We start from the raw sequence: 27,995 nt of genomic DNA on the forward strand, positions 1-27,995 counted from the left end.
TTCTCATCTTCTCGATGAAACATCGTTTAAAATTTTTAATAATTATTTTTAATTGTGACATCTGATATATTCACGATGATTTTGATTATGATTATTATGATAACATCTTGCTTTAATTTGTTTAAGTTATAAAGTAAATTAAATTTTTTTCGTTATAATACAAGAATATTTCTCTCAAGTGACCATCTTTTTTGATGGTGAAATTAGAGACATTTAAAAAAATTGTGATACTGATTTAATAGTATATTTATTGTTATATTTATGTATTTATGTAAAAATGTAATTGTGCTTATGTTTACGAAACAGTTGAAATCTATAGAGATATTAATAGAGAGTTATTGATAGAGAGTTAGTTTCTCCACTAGAGTTAGAAACTAATAATTAAATTAGGTTCATAAAGTATATTATATGTATATATACATATTTCATTCGTATCTTAAAAGTATATTTTTAAAGTATTTTTTATAATTGCTATTATTTCACAAAATAGATGGTCATTTTTTAAGAACATCTTGTATTTTAATTTAATTTAGGTAATTCAATTTCTATTATATAAAGAGAGAGAGAAAGAGAGAGAAAGCTTATTTTTAATTTAATTTGAAGTGATGCAATTTTATTTAATTTCGTAATAATTTACTTAATTTAAGAGGCGTAATTTTACTTTTATAACTTTTGATGCTAATTTTGCTAATTAAATAACATATGTAACAATTAAAATAAGAAGTTTGATGTTAAAGTTTGATAAAATATCATACGAATGATATTTTTCTACCATAATGATTACACATTTTTTGAACTATGTAAATACATAGTTCATATGAATTAATATTAAAAATGCATGTTAGCATATTGCAATTGCATCTCCTCGATGTGCTTTGTATTATGCAATATGTAAATACATTATGTATATCAACATTATTTAATATCATTTTGCATGCGATAGCGCTGACATCATACAGCATTGAAAAAACTCGTGTTGATATTTACACACTTGTAAATATTATTTTGACGATATTAGTTTTATTTTTATTTTGACGATATTAGTTTTGCTTTGTTACTTGTTCAAAATTCTCATCTTAATTATGCCGGAAATTTTCTGTATTTTTTTGCTAGATTCTCTTGAGATTTTTGAAGAATATTTTTCATAGGAAAATATATAGAAAAATAAGAAAATCTATAGCTTTGCGACGTTTTAAAAAATTGTTTTTTTATAAACGATGGACGTCAAGTAAATTATGTTCGAAATATGTGAGATTCTTTGAAAGGACCATAGTTTTTCCATGGGACTATGCGAGATTCGTGTATGATTTTCTCATCTCAATCATCTCGTGTAACAGACGCGCGTGCCACGTAATCGTTCGAATAATATTATCTGACTTTTCTCCGGCATAATTTGTTATATAATCGCGCGCTAGTAAGAGCCGATCAGGAAGAACAATTAGAAAGCTACACGGAGGTGTTTGGCCGCATGACCGTTTGTACGATTCGGTTAATCGCCCACTTGCTGGTGATGGCTCTTAGACTTTGCAATTTTCCGAAAAATAAATAAATTGAAAAATTTTCTCGTTTAAACTCGATTATTACCGTTATATATTTTTTTATTGCAAAAATAATTCTTATAAAATTTTAAATTTTACGACGAATAATATTACTTTATTATAAAATTATAAAATAATAATTGTAAAGCATCATATTATTATTACAAAATGATGACACTAATGTGCAAAATTCGGTTTTATTAATACTATGCGTGATATTTTTTGCGACAGGACAGTGACCATCGATTTCCAATTATCAATAAACGAAATTATTAAGAGAAAAAATATGGAAATTATCTCAACTTGTTCAAAAATAGAATATATAGAAATTATATTATAAATTATCAATAATGTTATCTTATTTCTGGTACGCGATATCTCTTACGAAAATATCAGTACCACCTTGAATATCGAATCTGTCTGGACCGGCGACTTTCTCAATCTCAATACATCCCTGACTTCGACAACCACCTCCAACGTTATGCTAGTGATTGAACTTCGCTCACCTCCTACCTTCTTCCTTATGAAATCGCGCTAAATCCTTACTCACTTTGAGGAAGTTACTTCAGTGATAATTTGAGCTTAGGTTTAGCCTGTTCGTCGTCCTTGTTTCATTTTTTTAATTAAACGCACGTTTTTTTCTTCGCTCGGTGATTAAATCACAATCTTTAATCTTTTTTATTTCCTCGTGTGATTGCGAGCAGCTGATTCAGTTTATCAGTTATCTATTGAATTGACTTGTAAAGTGATTTTTTTTTCAAGCAAATGTAATCGGTATTAGAAAAGATTGTTTAAACGGGAAATGCTTGCTTTCTTTTTCGATAATAATATATAAACATAAAAATAAATTTTTTCTTTTTTAAATAAATCCTATAAACTTGATTTTTAAGATTCGAATTGGTTTGTTTTCATATTGAATAAGTATTTTCTAATTCTTAGGTAGATATGTGCATATCTCAGATGTATGTGCATATCGTAAATTAATTCAAGCATTTGCATCTCATAAATGCTCGTTAATTTATGCGATAAGATTTCAAGTTTATGTTCCGATCATCAAAGTAATAATAAGCGAATATTTCTTCCAACATTGTTAATTATAGTAATAACCAATTCGTTAAAATTAAATTACAATTAAATACAATTTTCTTGCTTGCACTGTTTATAACTCGAATTCTTATTACGTTATTTCAATTATTCGCTAACGTCTGAACCGGTCTATATATTTAATTAGGACTAATGGAGCACGTATCTAATGATGATGAAACATTCACGCGGGTAAGTTTAAATGCATAATTTATAGACAATTGTTTAGACTCAAAAAGTATTTAAAAAAGAATAAAATAAAGATTTGACAGATTCTTGATTATTATAAATAAATAATTTGCGCAAATTTGCTTGTATTTGTAATACCAAGCACTATTATATTCTTACAATAATTGTAAAAATAGCTAGCAAACATATTTTTTATAAAATTGGATCTTTATGTTTATATTTTTATATTTCTGCACTTTTATAAATACATATAATAAAATATGTAATTGTAGCTTTATCCTAAATGCATATATGTGTATCGTAAAACATTTAGCTCTCTTTATTAAGGTGAAATATAAATTATATAAACTTTTACAAATATCAAGATTTGTAATATTAATATTCGTAATTATTTTTCATTTTTTTATTTATTTATAGAGTATATTAATATATCAATGTGCGTAATTATTTTATAAATAAATTAAAAAATTAGAAGTTATTACAAATATTAACATTTTTTGCAAATCTTAGCCCTTTTGCAGGTTTATAATTTATATTTTATATTGATAAAATAGGAAGGCAATAATTTCGTAATTGAAGACAAAATTATAAGAATTATGAACATCTGTTTCATCATATTGTGTCTTTATTCATAAGTTGGAAATTCTTTTTCATTGCTAAACGACTTTCTGTGGTTCTTTAATATTCTCAGTTAAATAAGTCAAAATTATCATGTAAATAATTCAGAATTATCATGAAAGAGAATATCTTCACGAGAGAATGTCAAGGATTTTTCTGCAGCCGTTTAGTTTGGATTTACCTTCATGCGTGAGCGATGATTTCTTTGTCCTTGATGATATATCGGTACAACAACCCCGACAACAGTTGGAAATCCCGACAACTGCAGCTATAGTGATGATGCGGAATAATTTCCTCTTCGCAGAGAGAGGAGAAAGAGTCTCCAAAGTCTATTTTCGTCCGACTGATAGTTCATTGTTCTTACATGAAACGCTCGATTCTAATGCAGCAACGCTCTTTTTCGAGTGACTAACTCAAGAACAATCCAATCAATTTTAAATAACAGAAATCTGTTTTAAAATTATAATTCTTTCAGATCTCTCTTTGAGGGTCAACCGCCTGAAATAGTTGCCTTTAAGATATAAATTGCTTTGAGATATTAATTTTTCTCCCCTCCTCTCTAATTTGTAATCCGATATATCTTTGCCGCTTATAATTTCCAGCAACAAAAAAAAAGATATTGCTACAAAAGCTAATTGTAATTATCTTTCATCTTATCTATTTTTTCTTCTGAATCGTGAATTATTCTACAAAGTTGTTCGAGCAATTTATCTTAATATAATTTTTATATTCTTTCTCTTTCCCTTTTTCAAAATAATTATAAATAAACTATATATTAGCTAAAATATATTATATATAAACTTGAAAAATTTAATTTAATAAAAAGTAGCACATATATTGATGGTAAATATCCTTTTTTATGTATATCTGTCAAAAATAAAATAGAATATATATATTTATTATAATTATATAGAAGTAGAGAGAGAGAGAGAGAGAGAGAGAGAGAGAGAGAGAGAGAAAGAGAAAGTAGAAAATCAACAGAATGTAATAATATATTAATGTTAATGGATAATAACGCTACTTGTTTTCACTTATGCAATTATTTTCTGACTTTCGAGACTGCAAAGTTTTTATATATTTAATCTATCTAATTTAATTGCATTATATAAAATTTATTTTTCAATATATTGCAAGGCAAAACAATTTTTCAAAAAACGAATTGGGCTTCAAATCAAAAAGTGCAAGAAAGAAAAGTTTTTAGTGACATATAAAAGCATCTAAATTAGTAGTTATTTGATTCTTTTATTTTTGATTAATCAAGTTTTACTAAATTCATATATGTATATATATATATATATATATATATATATATATTCATTGTCTTTACAAAATGGCAGTTATCTATATATTAAATACAACAGTTCACATACACAATTAGAGAATCACGTATATACATATGTTGCATGTAAAATTTTGTGTAAGCTAAATAATTGTATAAAATTTTACATTATTTATTTTGTTCTCTATATTAATTATTTCTAAACTTTTTAATATAAATGTTTGTAATTATTAAGTAAAAAATTTTTTAAAGTTTATATATCATATAGTACGATTTTTCTCATCTAATTTACAAACATATATATTTTAACTTTTTTTTTAATCAATTTTAACAAGATCAATAATTTTGACAATCTTAATCTTGATATTGTTTTGATAACTAATAAAAAATCTTGCTTTGATTTTGTCTCGAATTTCAAAACAAGATAAGATAAGTCTCGTGCAAGCTTATTTAAGAGCGCAATGTGTCCCAATTATCATGGCGACGTAACGGAAATTAACAATTTATCGAACGATTATTTTGAGCAACGATAAACGAAGCAAAAAATATAATTATTAAATCGCACCGCGAAAGACATTATCCAATTATCCAGCAGGATAACGGCGAATAATCATTTCGGCATCGATCATTTTCCAAATCGTTGTAATTGTTGTCGCGCGTCGATTGTAATCGTTATCGATCATATAAGCCGTACACTTACCTTACCTTGTCTTAAGATACGATTACAGTAATAAATCGCATACACAATGTCCGAACGAAGTCTTCGCCGTGAAATTACCCGAGCGAGTGTAATTTTCTAATGCGAATACCGTAATTGTTATAATAATTATCTCGCGGTAACTTTTTGCTCGTCGCTCTGAAAATCCGCGCACAACTGTAATACTGTAATTACTTCATGTGAAGCAAGTTGGTCGAGGTCGAGCATGATGAGATTTTCACAGCATTCCCACATAAATTGCATTTGTCGTTAATTCAAATGTAACTTCATTGACCGCGACTTTATTTTTTTCTTATTCGACCCGTGATATTTAGATTATTTTTTTGCTTAAAACAAAAATGTAATTACAATATAATGTATTTTAATGTATTTTGATAATGATACACGTTTTTATACACACATGTATATACATATATGATAAAATGTGAAAGCATAGAATCAATGATAAAAATAAATTTATGATTTAAATTAATCTTATTAAGTATGATATATGATGATATACATGAGCAATATTTATGACAAGTCTTATTAATAAGTTTTATACATACAATACGATATAAAGAATTACAGCAATAACAAGTATGTTAATAATATCATAAATATTACTTCATCATATATCATTCTTGACGGGGGAGATTAATTTGCTAATAGTCATTAATGATTTATACGAATATGTTGAGTGCTATCCTTGATCTGTTCATTCATATTTTATTGTTTCTCCCTCTTATCAACAATAGAATCAATCGGCTCGTAAACTTCCTTCCATTGATTCGAATCTCACTACTTAAAGATCCTAAGATCAAACGTTTCTCCCGTTCTGCATCGGAGATTGATAAAGTGCTCTTTGATATTGAGGAATTTAACAGATTATTAAATCGATACAATGTAAGTAAATTGGAAAAGGGGTGAAGGGGGAAAGTATTTACGACTTGTGCTACTTTTCGTAATGCGACGTAAGCAAACTAAACCTTTCGAAATGGCGAATGTAAAATTTAAGTGGGACATGTCTTACATGCTTGCAACAACAACTACTGCACATGCATTATTCAACTGTGAGACAAATGTATACCGTGTCCGTTGCGTACGGTGTTTGACCGCAGTTGCACCTAGCGTTAATTGACTTTAACATTAAATGTATGACTAGACCGTAAATGATGCTATATCAAAAATGTTAATATATACCAACGAACGGCACCCATTGTCATTTTTCCTTCATGATTTTGTTATGCGGGTTAGCATGAGAAAGCCCAAGAAAGAGAGCTCCAAAGGTGTACTAAAATATCCTCTTCTCTAATCAAGAAGTGGCATGATCGATAGTTCGTTGAAAAAAGCCGACGAGAAGCCGGTTCCATTTTTCAAGAGGCAAATGTTATATAATAATTAGGTTTGCACAAAACTCAAGGTAATATTTTTTAAAATATTGTATTGATATTCTTGTCTTGGTCTTGAGTGAATTTTTGTAGCAAAAACCTCATATTATCTCGAGCTTATTAACAATTCTTTTCTAATACTGATTATTTAAAATAATATATATTTAAAATAATCTTTATATAATATAATTTAAATAAATAATTGTATAAATAGTTGTATACAATTTTTTTATTTTTAAATAAATTATAATATATATATATATATATATATATATATATATATACATATATATAAATATTTAATACAAATATTTTTATTTATTAAATGAAATTTGTTAAGTTTATAATATAGCGTATATAATACAGTGATATTTTTTTCATCTAAAATTTTTACAACTATATATACATATTTTAGCTTTCAAAAATCTATAATCTGGAACAATTTTAGTCTTGATATTATCTCGATTAATTAATTAAAAGTCTCAGTGTTGTTTCGAATCCTGTATATTGTTTCGAATTTTGAAATAAAATGATAAATTAGTATTGATATCGTGTGCAATCCTAATAGCAAGAGTACTATTACATGACGAATAATATGTTATTTGAATCTGAATAATTTGTTTGCGATTCTCTCTCTCTCTCTCTCTCTCTCTCTCTCTTTATATTAATTGAAACAATTATTTCATCTTATCGCGTGTTGAAATCGCATGTAATATTTCTTCGGAACAATTGCGAAAATCTTATTGCTGACATTGTGAAAATTTGATACCATAATTTCATGCAATTGCATCTCGCAATTATTCTTCGGAATTGCAATTTTTGTTATCTCTGTTGCGTTTTATTTTCACGTAATTCGAACAACCCTATTTCCTCGTATTCTTTCTGGTTCATCTTCGTCATTGTTATTGATTGTCCGACATTTATTACTACGATTAGCGTTAAGCGTTTGTCACAACTGTCACGTATTTCTTAAAGTGGAAAATTATTGATAGAAAGACACTCGTAAAGTGCGCATTTTCTTTAGTGCAAAAATAAAAGCGTTTTAAGAGCTCGTTTCGGCATCGGTTGACCTCATTACCTACATTTTATCGAGGAACCAAATGAGAACACAGTAAGGGAAAGAGCGGGGAGTCTCGAAACAGAATGAAATGAAGCCCACGAAAAAAGTATATCGGTCACACAAATAACGGCATTGGTTCTTTATGTATTTGACCGAAATAAGAGAAGGAGAGAGAGATTTATTGGTCTCTAATAAAGATCGAATTTAAAAAATGACAGAGATTTATTGGTCTCTAATAAAGATCGAATTTCTCGCTTATATTGAAATGAAAATTAAACAAGTTAGAGAATTGATTAAACATGTAATTCTGCATAAAGGAAATAAAAAAAGTCGACAAAAAGGAGGGCTAGATTATATTTTTATTAGTATATAAAAATTTATTAATAAAAAATCTGTAAAATCTCTTTTATTCTATCTTCTTTTTTTAAAACTTTTTTCAAACTAATTAGTACATTTATATTCATATTTTTTCTGATTATTTTTCTGAATAGCAATAAATTCTATAGAAACGTTTTTTCAACAAAAAAATATATACCATATAACAATTTTTTTATAGTGATATATATTCTCGTTTTATCAAAGGTCATTTGTAAACTTTATTATAATGTAAATTGCATTATAAGGAGAAAAATATCATATATTTTTATATTAAAGTATCGAATTTTTATAATCAACATTTCGTAAGTGAATTTGTATTAAAACGATTATTTATTTAATAATTTTTAAAAATCTAAGTGAAGAAAAAACAGAGAACTGACTCACACATATAAAACAATTAATTTTTTTTTTAATACAGTAAAGTAAGGCTTTCACGAAAAGTATGTAGGTCTTCTCTTCGAAAAGGAGGAGCATTAAAGAGGGAGAGGATCAAAAAAGAACAAGAAAAAACAAAGCGAAAAAGAATCGCTTCCACTTCTCCCCTCCAGTAGCGAACCATCATAAGCAGCAGTTCACTTGTCATGGGTCCCAATGTCTCCGATTATTCATTTAACGGGACTCGCACGTCCACGACGGCCGGAGAATGATGATTTCTCCAGAAGACGGCGAGTTTGAAGTTCGACTTTGCTCAGTCTTCTTCTATGCGGGTGCGCGCGTGGACCGCTCCGATTCTCTGCGTCGACAGAACAATAGTCGTCGAGTTTCTTTGATAGTTTCGGTGAAGCGTGAATATCATCCAATGAGCCTCGTGGAAAAATTCGAGCCTGCGGGAAAACAAATTATGATTATTTTTTCGAATCGCGGTTCTTTTACGATATCGGAGAAACATAGACTGATCGTCTCTTCGATGTAATTCGATTTGATTTGATTAATAATCTGATGCGCAATCTCATTCCCAATGTGTTTAATATATTATGCATAATACGACAATGATATAATTATTCGATTGTCGAATGTATGCGCAAATATTACTATAAAATTATTCAACATTTCGTTTGCGCTATTTAACATCTCGTGACGAAATACATTTTCACGTGTAACTGTGAAGGACGGGCTAAAACTTTTGTCACTTCGCGGTTCGTTGCATGATCTTCTCGTAAGTCTATAAAGGGGTCTCTTAGGTGTCAGTGACGCAAGAATCCTGTCTCTCACAACATTTAAATGAAACGTGCACCACAGCCACGTGGTGTTTAGACCGACAGTGAACGTCGAGGCGAGTAACTGCGCGAATATTATCTCCAGACGACATCTGACAAGGACTTGTTTCCATAATTTCTTTTGTTTCATCAGTACAATCCTCTTCAACTTGAGTTCGATACAAACGATCGTAGTCATTCAAATCTAGATTCGTCGAATAATTGAAAAATAAACAGACAAGAACAGAGTATCGAATAATAAAGTTCGCGAGGAGCCTGAATGACAGAGTGTTGCGAAAGAAATTATTGTAGTCGAAGAGAAAAGTTTCAAAAGTGTAGGACGATACATACGAGCAAGAAAAAAAAGGAGGTCTTGAAATTTAAATATTTATTATTCGACAAACCTTCGAGGTTTTTAGTGTGTGTGTATGTGTGCGTTGTAACGATAATCCGCGTAAATCTTAAACCAGTCGACTTCGAAATCTCTGCCGGCACACACCTCGTACGGCATATCCGTTTGTTCGCGAACGTGTTAGCTCGTTAAACAGTCCAACACGGGTTCCGTACTATCTAACGTAAGTTGATACGACAACTTCGATTCGATTCAATAGGTTTCCTCAACAGAATTGCACTCGCTGAATTAAATAAATCTCGAATTAACTTAAACCAAGAATGGAATATTAAATAATCTTTTAATCTCGATGTCGTATGCATATTTCCAAGTTTAATCAATTTTTATTTCGTATCATTTTCTACGCAAATATTTTACAATTATTAATAATTTGTGTCATATCATATCGTAAAAGCTTGTGACATGTGTATCATGTGGTTTTTTTCTTTTCTCTCGGAAGGTGTTTCTAGAGCATCGGGGCAAAGATGAGGTAGGACAATTAGTTGGTGCCAAAACCCACGGCGCAACACCGTTAGTTATGGCATGTCGGAACGGACATTACGATGTAGCAGAATACCTCATTGAAAAATGCGGGGCGGACGTGGAGCAGCCCGGGTCAGGTAAGACCGCAGTCATCCTTTCATTAACAGCTTCGTTCTATCCGGGATAATCTTCAAGCCTAACTGCGCGGATAATGGTTTTGTTTAAAAATTTTCATTTTTATTTTTTTCTATAAAAATTTACGATTAAAATTCTTTTTCAAATATGTTAATAAAAAAAATTGTGATTGTGATTGGTCAGAAAAGTCCAGTGAGATAAAACTATGCTAAATTGCGTTTTTTATTATCTCAGATTTTATCTCATAAAATAAATTGGCAAAAACTATAAAAATAATTAAAATATGTAAAATATATTTATATAACTTTATGCAAAATGATATTTCTACTTTAATGAATTCATACTCACTATAATTTAACAAATGAAATCAATTTAATAATAAAATCTTTTTTAATCTAAATTAATATGTCAAATTTTTAAAACAAAAAAACTTTAGAAATATAAATGGTATCTTTCAACGTTTATCTTTCAACATATTCTAGCAAAATACTAATTTATTTACTACGTCGATTCCTAATCTAATTACAGATTCATTTTAGATAAAGCTTATATTAGAAAACATCTTATTGACGAACATCAATAAAAAGATTTTTTATTTAAAAATTTTTAATAAAAAAGACCAATTTTTCCTAAATTACTGATTTTTACTGACATTCTGTATACTAATACAGAAATTATGTAATACAGAATATTTATCGTAACGATTACACAATCAGAGTTGACAAAATTCCATCTTTCTTTGGGTAAAATCTATATCAGTGGTAAAAATTAGTAATTTAGGAAAAAAACCAGTAAAAATTGATCTTTTCTATTAAAAATTTTAAAATAAAAAATCTTTTTATTGATGTTCATCAATTAAGTGTTTTCTAATTTACTATACGCTGGTATAATCCATTGCAACAATTTGTGCATTGCACATATTGCACTATTACACAATTAATTTTATTTATACGATTATTTTATTTATACGATATTGTTATGTTTTCGTCATTATTTTTTTTTTCGTAAGACACTATTTGATTTTCCGCTTTGTTACTAATTGTTACTAATTGATATATATTTTTCAACATTTCTTTCCGAAAATAGTGGTTTTCGAAGGCGAGACAATCGAGGGCGCACCACCCCTATGGTGCGCGGCTGCCGCTGGTCATTTGGCCCTTGTTAAACTGCTAGTGAGACGAGGTGCCAAAGTGAACTCCATCACGAAAACAAATTCCACGCCTCTTCGCGCTGCATGTTTCGATGGACATTATGATATCGTCAAGTTTCTAGTACAACATGGCGCAGGTAAGGAATATAAAATTCGTAAATTATGTAACAATAAATATATCACGGGCTCTTAAAATAATATGATATGAATTAATAATATATGCTAATAAAAATCAATCGCACGAGAATAGACGAAAATAAACATTAAAATAAGAAAACTTTTGAATTCTTCAAATGATTTTTTATTTCTGCCTATTGTCATGCGATTGACTTTTACTAACTCATATTATTAATTTACATATTATAAATTATGCATTTTCCTGCTAAAAATATTCAGCTGTAGAATTACTGTCAGCATGTCATGATTCTTATCTAATATTCGGTAAACAACAAGAGTATTGCCAATGAATTCCGAAATGCAGTTTTCTTAAATAAATATTATTGTTATAATATAACGAGGAATAAAATAACAACAAAATAGTAACAAATAATATAATTTACATGACATAAAAACTATAATATGGTTATTTTGCAATATTAAAAAATAGTAACATCAAATATATTATTGTAATATTATATCGTTATATACATATTTATATATACATATACCGGGTGTTTCAGACCACCCGTATACCCCATTTTAAAGCAAAGGAAGTGGTTATTTTGAAAAATGTTTCAGACAAAAGTTGTTGAAGATAAAGTAATGCATTACATGGGTAAATTTGATTGATCTTGGGTGGCGTCGTGAAGGTCATGTCAAGGTCGACTTGAATTTTTTAAATGGGAACCCCTATTTTTCATTGCATATTCTTGTAGCTTATCTCGAGAGCTTTCCAAAACACTATAATTAAGTACCTTTTTATTAAGTACTTTTTGAGTTATAAGGCTTGAAATAATTTCTTAATTTTACATAAACCATAAAATATCTAGTAAACCATTCATTTTTCGATTATCTTACCTTCATACTTTTATGTACAAAATAATGAGAGGAATCAATTGGTGTAAAGAAAACACATAGTTGTTTCTAAGAAAAAATATGTAATTTGCAATTAACAATTCCATATTTTTTCTTAGAAACACTATGTGTTTTCTTTAACAATTGATTTTTACTAATCATATTTTATGGTTTATGTAAAATTAAGAAATTATTTCAAGCCTTATAACTCAAAAAGTACTTAATAAAAAGGTACTTAATTATAGTGTTTTGGAAAGCTCTCGAGATAAGCTACAAGAATATGCAATGAAAAATAGGGGTTCCCATTTAAAAAATTCAAGTCGACCTTGACATGACCTTCACGACGCCACCCAAGATCAATCAAATTTACCCATGTAATGCATTACTTTATCTTCAACAACTTTTGTCTGAAACATTTTTCAAAATAACCACTTCCTTTGCTTTAAAATGGGGTGTACGGGTGGTCTGAAACACCCGGTAGATATATACATATACATTATATACCTATTTCCTCGCTTGTTACTATGCGGCTACTAATTGACTAATTTCTATTTAATTTTTCATCGTGATATATATATATATATATAAAGACAAAATATGAGTTGCTAACATAAGATTCAGTATATTCAAGTATCTTTTTGTCAATTTAGTTTCTAATATAATTCTAACAAGGAATTCAGAATATTAAACAGAATATTAAGCAATATTTAAAGTTACATTTAGAGTAAGAGTAAATGAAGAAAAAATGCAAAGATTTCATTTGAAAAAATATAAAATGTTTGTAAAAATTAATATAATTTCGACAAAATTATATTTGTGGGATATATTCCCTAAAAAATTTTTTTATCACATATAATTTTTTCTACACATACAAAGAGAAAATTACAATTTATATCACCAAATGTTTAAAATACCCTTTTTTACTTTACAGATATCGAGATGGCAAATCGACACGGGCACACATGTCTGATGATTGCATGCTACCGGGGTCACGTGAAAATCACAAAGTTCCTACTCGCTCTGAAAGCGGATGCAAATCGCAAGTCCGTGAAGGGCAACACGGCGCTACACGACTGCGCCGAAAGCGGATCCCTGGAGATACTGAAGATACTTGTCGAGCACGGCGCTCAGATGGACGTGGACTCTTATGGGATGACGCCACTTCTCGCGGCAGCAGTAACAGGTTAAAGCAGAAAGTTCCACGCACCACTCGAAGGTTCCCTTAAGATAGTTTATTTTGCTCATCTGAAGCGATCTGTTCCGCGATAATTAGACAACTGAGAGAGAATGGCGAGCGCTAATCGAAAACATTTTTTCGCTTTCCTTTCTTCAGGTCACACACATATCGTCGAGTACCTCATAGGCATTCCGCAACTTTTCAGCAGGAAAGAACGCATCGATGCGCTGGAGTTGCTCGGGGCGACATACGTGGATAAGAAAAGAGATATGATAGGCGCTCTGCAGTTCTGGAAGCGAGCTATGGACGAGAGGTACAAATCTATCACATCTATACACATCTCCGTATTCTATCTCAGCAATCGCATTTTTTGTATTGCAAGAAATTTTTATATGTAATTTTAAGTATACTTTTCAAATATATAACAGGAATTTTTATAAGTACAGAATAAATTTTGTTTTATCTAAATTCTTTAACACGAATATAAGTTTGATATTTCTCTTTCTCTCACTTAAGAAAAATTAAATTAACGTTATATCTTTTGCAATATCTTTCCTTAGATATCGAGGAGACGGCCCGATGATATCAAAACCTGAATTCCCGCATCTTGTAGCTGCTTACGATTTCGCCCGAGAGGTAGTCGAACCCGAGGCTTTGGACGATTTGTTGGCGGATCCAGACGAAATGCGCATGCAGGCACTGGTGATCAGAGAACGAATATTAGGACCGGCTCATCCGGATACGAGTTACTACATCAGATATCGCGGAGCGGTTTATGCGGACGCGGGTAAATTTCGTCGCTGTATCGAGCTGTGGAATTATGCTCTCGATATGCAGCAGAGCATGCTGGAGCCGCTAAACCCTATGACGCAGAGCTCTCTATTCAGTTTCACCGAACTCTTTAGCTTTATGGTGGGTGAGGAAGGCAGACAGACAACTAGGGGTCGCAGAGTACCGCCGGTAAAAAGAGAAGATCTTTTGAAAGTCTTCGAGAAAGCTGTAAGTATGAAAACACGATGTTGTCATCTGCAAATGTGGCCTGATGATACGCATCGACATTTATCGTTACCTTGTAAAAATAATTTACAGGTTAACGAAGTGGCAAAAGGAAAGCAAATGTTGGACAAAATGAGCGATTTGGCGTGCGACCGCGATTTAACATTCTTAAACAGAGTCCTCGTAATTACCCTGCATTTGGCGTGTCTGTTAACACGTGAGACTGGAGAGAAGGGTAGCGAAGAGTACATCGCCTTACATAAGGAGTTGTACAAGTTAGTTCGAATAAATGCCAAAGGCAAACAGGTGAGCGACTATCACTGATTAATGAATAAGAATCGAGAGAAAGGCAACTTTTGATATTTACACCTCTGATTTACGTTTTTTTTCAGGGTCGTGACGCGCTGCAATTAAGTCACAGCGAAGACGGTGCTCTAGTTGGTAGATATCCCACATGCAAATTTCCATCTCCTGATTTAACCAAAGCTCTGCTAAGAGTAGGCGCGGACGTAACTGCCAAGGATAATGACGGGAACACGGCACTTCATTTGACTGCACTGTTGCGTCCTTGGCGGCCGGTCTTATCGATCGATCTGCTCGACGCCGGCGCGCATCTCGATGCTGTCAACAACGATGGCAAAACATTCGAGATGTTGTTATGCGATAAGGAGCTTTACGATTCGATTTATCCTCTGAGATATACCACATTAGCTTGTCTTGCTGCGCGAGTGGTTAGAAAGACGCAAAACATTAGTAGAGTACCCCAACACCTTCGCGCTTTTGTCGAAATACATTAGCAATTTTAAGAAGATGCAAATGAATACGCACGCGCGCAGGACATGAGACCGCCGTTCCTGAGTGACTACGCGACAGTCATCTCATCCTAATTGACTGATTATGAGAAAATTTAACGAGAGTTTCATGGAGAAGTGATAATTCGGATATTGCTGAATCCGATTTATTTCTGACACTGAGACTCGTCTTTTTATATCGAAATAAAGGTAAAAGATTGTTTCGTAAAATACAATTCTTTTAACCAACAGAATACTATATATATGTATATGAAGCACACATGATCCCAAAAAGATCTCTTAATTATTTTCTCCGGTATAAAACATGTTTTGCAATAAGATTTTTTCATAGAAATTAAAGCATTTTTGTTTACATTTTACAATTGGCATGTTTTTTTATTTTACTTTATAGTTAATTTATTCAAGATTTATATAATTATTTTATAAAAAAAACGAAGTACAAAAGTTTCTAGACAATAAAAGTCGTATTTATGTGTGTTTCGTTTTTAAAAATATTGTATACATCATTTTAATACGACTATAATATTTGACGTTGAAATACTTTCATAAAAAGGATGAAAAAATTAAAATACTTAATGCAAAACATAATTTGATCCTCGTTTCTATTTATTGATTCATAACTTTTTCTCAATATGCACTTTATAGTTATATTAACTAAATATCTTATTGGATTTGTTATTAAAAGTGTGTTAGAGTACGGCGATATTTTCATTGAAACGGAACGATCGTCTATATGGCTTTTTTTAACAATTTCTTGTTTGCCATCATTCTTGTTGAGATTAGTGAATTAGATGAGTGTCGATGATATATTTCTCTTTGGATAGATCTCTTTGGTATCGAGTGTGCAATGATACGAAAGACTAAATCTTTATGAATAAGTATTCATCGACATTTTAACGCGGTGATATTGAATGTGGGGATATTGAATATTGTGATTTTATTATTACGAAGTCGGTTAATTAAAGGCCTCTCCCTTATACATAAACCCCGCGCAAGCCATATTATATATACATACCACGTTGATGATTGCTTAGTGATAACGATAAATATATGTTGAATTCAAGAGTGTGTAATCTTAGAGAAATGACTTTTTACCTTGCTGTATAAATAAATAAAAAGAAAAACATGGATTTGTAATAAAAGTTTTCTGATAAACAATGAATATGATAATAATACAATTCTACATTTACGTATGCTACTCTGTGTGTAAAAAAGGGACATAAAATTGCGTTTATATCTTTCGTTCCAGCACGCCTCGAAGCACATCGCGCAAATTATTTTAGATTTTATTCGTTCATTAATATTCCCAGGGCAAATGATAGCAATCGGAATTGATAATTTATTTAAATAAGCCATGAATTTTTTCACCTTTATTTCAAAAAGATGCCATAATTCATACATATATATCAACTATATAGAGACACGTCACTACAAAATTGCATACAATACATATAAATGAGTATGTGATGTTCAAGGTGCCTTTTGCTTTCGAGGTGAACGATATTACACTCTTTTATCAAACGCGACTGTTTACACCATAAAGACGAATTTGCATGAAATGATCCGTATATACGTGTTACGCGATTTTATATAAGTTTTACATGTTGCATTCAAATTGTTTATCTTATTATTGACATATTATTACCAATCATTAACTCTATCATTATCATGCTACACTAAGACGTGCATTATAATTCTCTACAAAGACGGTATCTTTGCACTTAATCCCTGTATCGAAAGCTATTTTATAATGTAAAGATAGACGGAGTAAAACAATACAGATGTAAAAGTATTCCGTTGCTCGCTTTTTTTTTATTCTATGCAACTTACCGTCCCGCAAAATTCGACGTGGCTCGCGATAGTTTTCCTGGAAGAACAACATATTTGCGTGAGGTGACTGTTTGTCGGCTGTTAAAACTTACCTGATTTGTCACGTTGGAATAAATATCTCTCGATCTGACCTGTGGAAATAATTAGTGACATCCACGTTGTATTTATATGTCCCACTATAATAAAAGTATTCCTTACGATACAGTAATTTGTACATATATTATGTCACTCTATGAGGAAAAAAAATGCTTTTCTCGTAAATATATTACACAATGTGTGGCAAGATAACAAATATTCCCTTTGAAATCGATGGACCTATTAGTGCGAAAATACAGGACAACTCTTGTATTATATATCGGAGCCCCTGACTAACATTAATGATAACAAAAAAAGGGACGATACCACATCTCTTCGAACTCGTGGGAATTTAATTTAAACGCCAATGGAGAGGATGATTCAGTCATAAAAAAATTTTCCCAATTTCTACCGTCAGTTGTAGATAAAACGTCGGAGAAGTTTAGGAACACACTTACCATAGAATTATTGTGTTTAAAACTCTCTGGAAAGATGCGAAGTCCCGCATGTGTGATACAGATCGACAGAGATTGTAATAAAAAACTAATGCATTGGAATAGATACAAATCGATACACATAGAAGATCTTGCCATCGACCTCCATAATTCTACAGTTCTACACACAGAATCACCCGCACCACGTTAGGAGAACGATGAGAATTATATTCCGTGTTAATCATCCCTTTCTCGGTCACCTTTCTATTAAAATTCATCGATTCAGCTCATTTTTTCGTCCGTACAATAAAAATACTATTTAAAAGCTATTGGAGACGAAGAACATTACTTATGACATATACGGATGAATTTCCCCGGCAAGCTTTGTTTTTAAATTGTCTAATGAACTTTGACAGAACAGATAATTGTTGCTAATCAGGGACACACCGTCTCTCTCTTTCTTCTTAGAACCTCTTCGAAAATCGGGGGAGAAAAAGTACCTCTGAAAAAGTATCTCACCTGCGATGTTTGAACGAGCATTTTTTCCCATTGCGCAGATTATTGACGTCCCAATATGCGGAAGATAATCAGGAGAGCGATCTGTATTTAAAGATGCGTTAATAAACAAATGGACTCATGTTTGTTTAAATGCAATGCGTTTGTAGGACACTCGTCGATTTTTTTTTTAAACGCATTACATTTAAACATGTGCTAGGCTCACTTTCACAAGATCCGTACAAATCGACATAAGAGAGTGTGGCGCCACTTAAAAAATTATAATAAAAATTCATACAACAGCACAGAAATAAAACACAACGACCAGTATGTTTTTTTTTGTAGTCAAAACGAATTTGGATTTTATTCAATCACTGAGATTGCGGTTATACAAGAGTGGTTATACAATGCACAGAATGTTCCTCGAGATCTACATGGCGAGAGAGAAAGGAGTAATGTTTACCAAAAAAATAATGGAAATATTTCAATATATAATCTTGTCTATTGTTGAAACAATTTAAATCTCTTTCATATACATACTGAATAGACAAGAAGATTAAACAGTCGACAATTGATATTTCAAGTCAGGAAGCTTAATTTATTTTTTGGTAAACATACTACGGTGCATAAAACGCTGAGCAATTTAGCCGAATTTAATCATCCAATGTTATAAAGGTATCCAATGTTTGTTCGCCGAAGTCTCGAAGCGAGTGTGAACCGAGAGAGGATCTTCCTAAAAAAATGGACTATAGAAAATTTCTCGTATGCTGCACTTAGGTCGTTAAATTGTTTACAGCGACAATAGTACGAATGTGATACAGCAAAAAAAAAACAAATAATAATAATAATAATAATAATAATAATAATAAGAATAATAATAATAAATTGTGTGATTTCGCAGAAATCGTGGCGACGAAGCGCTGCTGTTCCCTGTCAATCATCACGATATGCCTTTTATTACGCATAAGAAAATACGAACAATGCGATGAAAATCCAACACATAATTCACGATCTGCATAATATAAGATTGCAAACGAGCGTGCCTATATCTCGCAAGCCGGGAATCTTAACTGTTTGAGCGAATAACGATTTTATAGCGTTAAAAGTGCATTTTTACGATCGAAAGATTATCCTTTCGATTTCTACCCCTTGTTTGTGGACCCAGCTGTGAAGCGAGCAAAGCGTCACTTTAGACCGGAACGATGGAGAACCGATCAGTCTCTCGTCATGATAACTAAGAAGTAAAGACTTACAGACTATAGATTCGCTAATTACTGTAAATAACCTGTAAATAGTAACTGTAAATAACCTACACACTGAAAAGAAACCTACTGATTTACAGTAAGATCATCATGAAACCTAAGCCTAAGCAACTATAGTCACGATCGCTAGAAAAAACTGATTTAAGAAGTGAACAATTAGAGTAAAGACTTCCACTGTAAAAAGGAACGATAATTTGGTGATAAACAATGTAGAATCGAAAAGTTGAGACGGTAAAGAGAGGGGATGCAAGGGTGATCGTCAGTAGTCGACACGACTGTTTCAACGTTGAGTAGCCATCACATAAACACGACTTGCTGATCTTCTGAAGACAGATACTTCGCATTCACTGTCCTAAGTTCTCTGCCAGATAACTAGAATGAATTTCTAGTATTGTCACCAGGAGCGGAACAATCCTTCACAGACGACACACAAACACCCATCTTCCTTACGCTGCGTCAATAAGTTATGGTTAAGCATCGAAAGTTCGGCGATATAATCTTTTTTATCAACATTACCTTAAATCCGTCTGAGACTATCTCTTGGCGTTTTAATATAGACGCACATCAATCGTCCTGCCATCAATGCGTGATCGATTCATCATAGCTAAATACCATTATTAAGGAAAACTCGTTCATATAAACACGTTCGTATAAACATTTTTTTTTCTCAATAATTATATATGATTAGCATATTGACAAGTATTAATTGACCGTCTCTCCTTATTCTATTTTAGATCTCGCAGTTAATAATTAAAAAAATATAGAAATAACCAATGATCAATCAAGTATCTTTCCTAAAGAAAATGTCTAAATCTCCATCATTTTAAAAAAGGATACTTACAGCACGCTCAGCATCCCATTCAGATGCGAATCGTACCATGCCCATGTCTGCACCTCTCATTTCTGCAAATTTTACTTCTCCAGCATCTTGAAATTTATCACGTAGCATTTGCCATGTGGTATTTGGAGGTAGCTATGTAACAAGAAAAATTATTAAATATTAAATCGTGAAAAAAACTGAAAAATGATATGATGATATGTAAAGTACATACATTGCCTATAAGAATGGTATCTGACATTGGACGTGAACCATTGGAATTTTGTCGATTACCGCCACCACTTTGGCCTTGATTCCCGGAAAAACCACCGCCACCGCCGCCGGAAACTCGATCGCCATCTCCTCTACTAAATCCGCCATCGAAGTCTCTACTACTGCCACCAAAATTGGAACCGCCAAAGGCATTGTTACCACCGAAGCCTATGTCATTGTCCAACTTTGATAATCCACGAGGGGTAAACGAATTGTTTCCTTGTCCACCGGCCAAAGATGCCTGCAGACCGCTCAAACTACCTACACCACCGCCGAAATTATTTAAATTCGACGCCAATTCACTCGTCAGTGATGAATTCAATAACGAACTAGTAGTGAGATTGGCACCCAAACCGGCGCCGGCAAGACTAGCCTGAAGAGCAGCGGCATTCGTATTTGACAATGCTGATGCTGTGAACAGACCCGATCTTCTGTTCGCATTCAAAAACGAGATTTTAATTTATCTATGAAAATAGATATATAACTCACCTAATTGCGCAGGTACGACATTGTTTAAACCGGCGCCAAAAGCGCCTGCCGCTAAAACAGGCGCCGAAATCGGATTTACTACTGGTGGACTGTTTGCTTGAACGTTGGGAATGTTTCTAGCTACATCCAACAATCTATTACCACCAGCTCCGAGTCCCATGCCAATTCCTTTCAAACCTAAATTACAAAGTAAATTAATTTATATAAGAACATTGAACATATATTACTTAAAAAACTGATGAATGTAAGTACCTTCTGGCAATTTGGGTGGCATGTCAGGTTCATTAGCTCTGTCAAGTCTAACGGTCATACGTCGGTCATATAATTGTTGATTGTGAAGCATAGAGATGGCTTGAACGGATTCCACTGGGTGATCATATTCCACGACTCCAAAACCTCTAGATTTACCGTCTTTGTCTTTCCCTAATTCAACATGCAATACTTTTCCCGCCAATTTAAAAACTTCAAGTAGTTTTTTCTCGTCAACTTTATAATCCAACTAAATACATAAAACACATATATCCTCAATGCACAATTATTATTATATCTGTTAATATATATATATACTTGTATACTCACATTAGCGACAAAAACTCTTGTAACCAAAGGACCATTGATACCTAATGACTCTAAAAATTGTGTACTAAGACCATAGGTATTTCCGAATTTATTGTCACCGCCGCCACCTCCGCCACCGCCGCCACCACCGCCTCCACCGCTACTACCACCACCACCACCGCCACTGGGTGCAGACATATTTTGCCTTCCACCCCCTTGCGGCCTAGGAGGATCTCGGAATCTGTCATCTCGATTTCTATCATTGTTACGACCTGTGGCTAAACGACCATACTTATCGCGTTCTACATCAAAATCCTGCAAAATATACAAAATATATAATCAATACAATAATTATAATTAAGCTAAACATTACGGATAAAACAGGTAAATTAACATAAAATTTATTTTAAATTCTATCCTTTTTATTTAACAGATGAGCCAACGTATCTACTTACTTCCTTAACAACAAGTTTCCTTCCTTTAATGTCATATCGATGCATTTTATCTACTGCTATTTTTACTGAGTCTGAATCTTCAAATTCTACTATCCCACATCCTCTAGGTTTATCATTTTCATCAGTGAACAGTTCTACATGTGCTACCTTGCCAACTTCATTTCTAAACAAATCTTTCAGATCTTGCCAGCGAAAATCATAAGGAATGTTTGACACATATATCCGTCTGTCAGAAGCTTTCCTGCCACTGCGATCATTTCTCTCTCTGCTACGATCGCGGCTAGCCGAATTTATACGGTTTGGTCTATCTGATCTTCGATTGCGATCACGTTCTCTACTTCTGTCTCTGTCATCGTTATTCTGTGGTTGACCGCTACAATCAAATATGGCAAGGTAATTGTATGTGTACACAAGTAATACATGTGTATATATATAATATATATATATATATATATATATATATATATATATATATATAGTAAATTAACTTATCATAATCAAATAAATCTTTTTTTAACATTCAAACTCATACATACATGCACATACGTAAATGTAAACGAGGCTAAACACATGTAAGAAAAAAAGACACATATATGAGAGAAACACGAGAAAAAATAAGTACATAAATAAAAGATTAAGGCCAGAATAGAATTTTAGGATTTATTTATGTCAATGGCAGTATAAATTTCAGTGAAAAATATTAAGAATATAAAAGTACTTTCATCGTAACAGCACTTGCATGAAAATTTATATCGCGGATACATTGCATCTTGCGTTTGCACACGTACACACACATACATACACGCACAATTTCGCGGATTAACGAGAAATCTTACTACGCGATTAATCCGGAATATCATACTTACTCTTCCGTCTTTATCATTGTCAAAAACCGGCTTTCGCGAACACTCTAAACACAATCTTACAAACTAGTTGTTAAAAGAGCACATCGAGTATACCGAGCGTCGTATAAAATGGCCGTCGCAGGAAATTGCTAGTCGCGGTCGCGCACCGGATGTCACCACACTTGACGATAAATACTTACTACGAAATTTGCATGTTTGAACAATTGCGAAACGTCCCTCCATACAGTTCCTTCAAAGGTGAAAATTATTATATTAATATATTATTATATTATAATTATTCACACAAATATGCACATTATTATTATGTATGAACAAAAATTTAAAAATTATGTAAAAATTATAATTAAAAATTTTTTAAATATACATTATAAAATTATTTCAAAATTATTTTATTATAATTATTAATATATTAAATGTGCATATTAAATATACGTATTGCTATTATATATAAACTGTTTCTCATATTTTTCACACTCAATCTGGAATTTTTTTCGTGAATTATGGTTTTATTTTTATAGCAAATTTTTAACCCTGTTATTCGTGTTTCTTCATCCAAAGAAAAACTCTTTTTCTTTCACAATTTGACATTCATAATTTTTCTGTTTTCAAACAGCTGAAAGAAGTATACATTTTTATCATCCACGTGCCGAGCATCACTTTTTCCGAGACTCCGAAGATGCGTTCAAAAATCCAATCTCTGGCGTTTTCGAATAGTACAGGTTTGTTCTGAGGTAAGTTACTAAACGTCATTGACCAATCACAGCCATTCCTCTGAAGAATGTAACCAGTCTTCAAAAGAATGACTGTGATTGGTCAAAGACGTTTAGTAACAATTTAAGTCTATAATGTAAACGCTCATACAAATTTTTTAAGCAAATTAATTGGCGACAAGATGGAAAATTTCTCGAGTGCTTCGAAATTTTCTACTTTTTAACTAATTAACACGCTTAAAAAACTTGCCAAATATATGACAAATGTAATTTCAGCTTCATGGGATTTCGAATTTGTTGGAGCGACCACGTGGTCAATGACGTAAGTCACGCATGCGCGCGAGAATCACGTCCGAAGTCGTTCGTCCCTCAAAGATCCCGATCCCGAAGAGAGCGAATCGCGAGCCGTACATATTTTTTTCGCATCTATCACTCGCCGGCGATGGCAGCCCAGTGGATTCGCACAGCAGTAAGTAGGCGAGTCGCCCGCGAAATTATCCAAGGAACTGTCGTCGTGCATAATCATTCCGCCCGCCTCTGCACGTCCTTCCAGCTCCGAGCAAGGTTAGAACCCCTCGCGAATCGTACCTCGTAGATCTTCCGTCTCGCTTTTGCTTTAGCACCATTTCCTCTATTTCTCTCTCTCTCTCTCTCTTTTCTCTCTATTACATCTATCTTCGTTTCTATAACATCCTCTTAACGATATATAGTTCAACAGTTCTAATTCGGTAACGGCCTCCGTTTTCCGTCACGACCGTCCTCTCCACCTCCGTCGCGAAACCGGAGATTCTAATCGGTGTAATCTCGAGTTTATTTATTTTAAAGGGGATCTTCACGATTGTTCAAATCAACCTGAAATTTATTTTCCTTCCATGACCCTCAAAGTTGGACTCGTCGAAATTTTATTTGTATCGCATGTATTTTAATCGCTTTTAGTCACACGGTATGTCGATGCTAATAGATCTCTTCGAAACTCACCGGTGCGCGGTTCTACAGCAGCCAGGTACACAAATGCACTCTCATCCCCGGAGACGGCATCGGACCCGAGATCTCTGCTGCGGTGCAGAAGATTTTTGATGCTGGCAAGGTATATTCCGTTTTCCACAACTCTTCTTTATGTTTGCTTGTGGGAAAATTGCAGCTTCCACTCTGTAAAATGATCCAATTTATTGCATTAAAGTATTCATTTAAGTTCTCTAAGTGGATCCAATTGTAAGATGTAATTTAATATACTTCTCGCTATAACCTTTAGCAAATTGTCTGTGAATTTTTTGCATTGTATATTTTATATAGCGTAACAGAATCAATTTTTACTATTGAAATTGAAGAATAATATTAGCATAATATTAATAATAATTTATATCTTGTAATCTAAAAATTGAGAAAAACTATTTTTTGTGATAAATAAAGACATCTTTGCAACATTTTATTCAACTTACAAAACAATTAGTCAGATAGCTTGAATTGCATAACATAATTATTCAATTCATAATATCTTTAAATATATGTATGCACTCTTGATTTTCTATCTAGGACCATAATATCAAAAATATTAATATTAATATATTAATATTAACATTTAGGCTCAATAATAGATTTCCTTATTTTTTTTTAATTTGTATCTAAAATAATAGGTACCGATAGAATGGGAATCAGTTGATGTGACACCAGTGAAGGGTCCTGATGGCAAGTTTGGTATACCACAAGCAGCCATCGACTCTGTCAATAGGAATAAAATTGGTCTGAAGGGACCCTTGATGACTCCGGTAGGAAAAGGTCATAGATCTCTCAATCTTGCACTCAGAAAGTAAGTCATCATGATTCTCGTGCAATCAAATATGGGTAAAATTAACTCTGCAAGAATATTATCTGAATCTTATCTGATTCTTATCTGAATCTAGCACAGCTGTGCCTTGCAAATAATACATATTACATAATTATAATATTTTGATAATTACATGTGCTTTAAATATTTTACAGCTTATTTATCTGTCTTCTTATCTGTTTGCAAATATTTGCAGGGAATTTAATTTATATGCTAATGTGCGACCATGTCTATCATTAGAAGGATATAAGACATTATATGATAATGTCGACGTCGTCACTATCAGAGAGAATACAGAAGGTGAATATTCGGGTATAGAGCACGAAATCGTAGAAGGCGTTGTACAGTCTATTAAGTTAATTACGGAAGAGGCTTCTCTAAGGGTAGCGGAATTTGCTTTTAAATATGCCACAGACAATAATAGGAAAAAGGTATATATATTTATATGAAAATGTACGAAAGACTAAAATTAAACTAGCCAGATTAATTAAAATCTTTTTATAGGTCACTGCTGTACATAAAGCGAATATCATGAGGATGTCCGATGGTTTGTTCTTGAGGTGTTGTCGGGAAGCCGCGCAGAAATTTCCGGCTATCAAATTCGAAGAGAAATACTTGGATACAGTTTGTTTAAATATGGTGCAAGATCCAAGCCAATATGATGTGCTCGTTATGCCAAATCTGTACGGAGATATCTTGTCCGATATGTGCGCTGGACTCGTCGGAGGTCTTGGTCTCACACCGAGCGGGAATATCGGTTTGAATGGAGCCTTATTCGAATCGGTATGACCATTATTATGAAATCGCGAATAAATTTGACATTAACTTTTTATCTTGTACGATGAAATTGTATTTTCAATTATATTCTTTATTTAGGTACATGGAACGGCACCCGATATTGCCGGCCAAGATAAGGCAAATCCCACAGCGTTATTACTCTCTGCGGTAATGATGCTCAAATATATGGGTCTCAATAACCATGCAAAGATTATTGAGAACTCTGCTTTTGAGACCATCAAGGAAGCGAAATATCTGACCGGTGATTTAGGCGGTACCGCAAAATGCAGCGAGTATACCAATGAAATTTGTAAGAAAATTATCGCTCAAACCAAATAAAAGGCAGATACTTCGTAATCGAAATTTAAACTGCCAAATACTCGTAGAATTCATGCGCCCGCGACGAGAAAGGGCTGCTATTTTCTACCATCTGTTAATCTGTATGCACAGTCTTGTATGTGCGTTTTCAGTGTAAATCTACAATCTGACTCGGATATAGATCGGATACTGTTGAGTATTCTCCCATTTTTGCATCCATGTAACATATGTACATGTAGATATGTACATGTAAAAAATTATTTCTTGGATTTCTTATGTTTTCTGTTAATTCGTTATAGGCGTGTTACATCTCTTCTTGATTCTTGATGATCTGTTAAATATGGAACGACATTTAATTTCGTTCTATTCATGAGATGCGTGTACACCATCATTGTTTACATCGACTGAACATTCTTGTATACGTGTATCGTGTATTATTTAATTTGTCCTAGATAAAGAGTCCTAGTAAAGATTGTAAAGATTAGCCATGTAAATTAAATAGTAAAAATGCTGTATCATAATTTTAAATAAAATTGTTACGCGAGACGTATATTCTATAGCAAAATAGTTAAAAATGTCGAAAATCGCGCAGTATTACAAACTAATAAAAAAATCTATAACTATATACTTATTTAAATCTATATCTATATACTTTTTGTATGGCAAAATCATCTAGGTTCTTATTTCTTAACTAATTGACTATGTCGTCTCCTCTTCCTCTTCCATTATACAATTGAAAAAATTCACAAATTGTTTTTAAAAAATTCTTATCATATAAAAAGTATATTTTTATCTCTAGAAGAATAGTTTCACACAACATATATTTTTCTTTGATTTTTATCCTATTATCATAGTTTATAAAACACTATAAAATCTTGTAGATCCTAAAGCGACGAATAATAATTTTATAGAGGGGGAGAATCACGCGAAGAAAGGTGATAATGTTTGCGAAAAGTCCTCTTGATCACTCTTGATACCAATACATTACAGAATGTATCGTCCCTTCTTTCCCCTCTTCCTCGCGGTGTTACGTTATAATACTCATCCCGCGAGCACTTCATAACTTCCCCCTACTCTCTGGCGTCGTTCTCCGGGTACGGTACATACTGCGCAGAAGAAAACTCTCAAGTATGAGAAAAGTTGCCGGCTATATTTCACCGGCGGGGCTGGGAATGGCGAAGGAAAAGGACGAGATGAGGAAGGGGACCGAGTGTCATCTTCGCC

At 32.5% G+C, this 27,995-nt stretch overlaps 3 protein-coding genes across 8 annotated transcripts in view; 2 read left to right on the forward strand and 1 right to left on the reverse strand.

Annotated features, from left to right (window-relative positions):
• The window catches only part of LOC105258100 (protein fem-1 homolog CG6966), a 31,348-nt gene extending 15,383 nt beyond the window's left edge, over positions 1-15,965 (forward strand). Inside the window, exons 1-8 of one of the 3 annotated variants that reach the window (XM_011269172.3) lie at positions 2,760-2,813; positions 10,281-10,440; positions 11,525-11,725; positions 13,534-13,785; positions 13,936-14,092; positions 14,340-14,778; positions 14,869-15,081; positions 15,168-15,965. In XM_011269172.3, coding sequence (XP_011267474.1) covers positions 2,775-2,813; positions 10,281-10,440; positions 11,525-11,725; positions 13,534-13,785; positions 13,936-14,092; positions 14,340-14,778; positions 14,869-15,081; positions 15,168-15,572 — 1,866 coding nt within the window. In that variant the 5' untranslated portion in view covers positions 2,760-2,774 and the 3' untranslated portion in view covers positions 15,573-15,965. Of the gene's footprint in view, positions 1-2,759; positions 2,814-9,986; positions 10,005-10,280; positions 10,441-11,524; positions 11,726-13,533; positions 13,786-13,935; positions 14,093-14,339; positions 14,779-14,868; positions 15,082-15,167 lie in introns of those variants that run through there. The other 2 variants (XM_020029634.2, XM_011269171.3) reach the window with 2 other exon arrangements.
• Positions 15,966-16,944: 979 nt separating this feature from the next.
• LOC105258099 (myelin expression factor 2) lies at positions 16,945-23,295 on the reverse strand. Of its 4 annotated transcripts, none has more exons than XM_011269170.3 (9): positions 23,142-23,295; positions 22,276-22,648; positions 21,842-22,135; positions 21,515-21,761; positions 21,263-21,439; positions 20,736-21,034; positions 20,521-20,656; positions 20,200-20,287; positions 16,945-20,134 (listed from the first exon to the last, which is right to left on the reverse strand). In XM_011269170.3, the coding sequence occupies exons 1-8, from the start codon at positions 23,156-23,158 to the stop codon at positions 20,232-20,234; spliced, it is 1,599 nt and encodes a 532-aa protein (XP_011267472.1). In that variant the 5' UTR covers positions 23,159-23,295; the 3' UTR covers positions 16,945-20,134; positions 20,200-20,231. The 4 variants fall into 4 exon arrangements, with proteins under 4 accessions (XP_011267472.1, XP_025263230.1, XP_011267470.1 ...); XM_025407445.1 differs by having other exon boundaries at positions 16,945-19,150; positions 20,736-21,184; XM_011269168.3 differs by having other exon boundaries at positions 16,945-19,154; positions 20,736-21,184.
• Positions 23,296-24,172: 877 nt separating this feature from the next.
• LOC105258098 (probable isocitrate dehydrogenase [NAD] subunit alpha, mitochondrial) lies at positions 24,173-27,336 on the forward strand. The gene is made up of 6 exons (XM_011269166.3): positions 24,173-24,320; positions 24,813-24,938; positions 25,486-25,658; positions 25,873-26,107; positions 26,181-26,459; positions 26,553-27,336. The coding sequence occupies exons 1-6, from the start codon at positions 24,294-24,296 to the stop codon at positions 26,790-26,792; spliced, it is 1,080 nt and encodes a 359-aa protein (XP_011267468.1). The 5' UTR covers positions 24,173-24,293; the 3' UTR covers positions 26,793-27,336.
• Positions 27,337-27,995: the final 659 nt, after the last annotated feature.

The sequence above is a fragment of the Camponotus floridanus genome, unplaced genomic scaffold (genome assembly GCF_003227725.1).
Source record: "Camponotus floridanus strain SB8 unplaced genomic scaffold, Cflo_v7.5 scaffold177, whole genome shotgun sequence".
NCBI classification, from domain to species: Eukaryota; Metazoa; Arthropoda; class Insecta; order Hymenoptera; family Formicidae; genus Camponotus; species Camponotus floridanus.

Coding starts and splice junctions, on each gene's coding strand:
- LOC105258099 (XM_025407445.1), bottom strand. Junction 21,762..21,841: donor CAAGAGTTTTTGTCGCTAAT/GTGAGTATACAA, acceptor TTATGTATTTAG/TTGGATTATAAAGTTGACGA. Junction 20,288..20,520: donor GGATGCTGAGCGTGCTGTAA/GTATCCTTTTTT, acceptor AATGGTATTTAG/CTATGATGAATCGATCACGC.
- LOC105258098 (XM_011269166.3), top strand. CDS start 24,294: ATGGCAGCCCAGTGGATTCGCACAGCA. Junction 24,321..24,812: donor CCCAGTGGATTCGCACAGCA/GTAAGTAGGCGA, acceptor CGATGCTAATAG/ATCTCTTCGAAACTCACCGG. Junction 26,108..26,180: donor CAGACAATAATAGGAAAAAG/GTATATATATTT, acceptor ATCTTTTTATAG/GTCACTGCTGTACATAAAGC.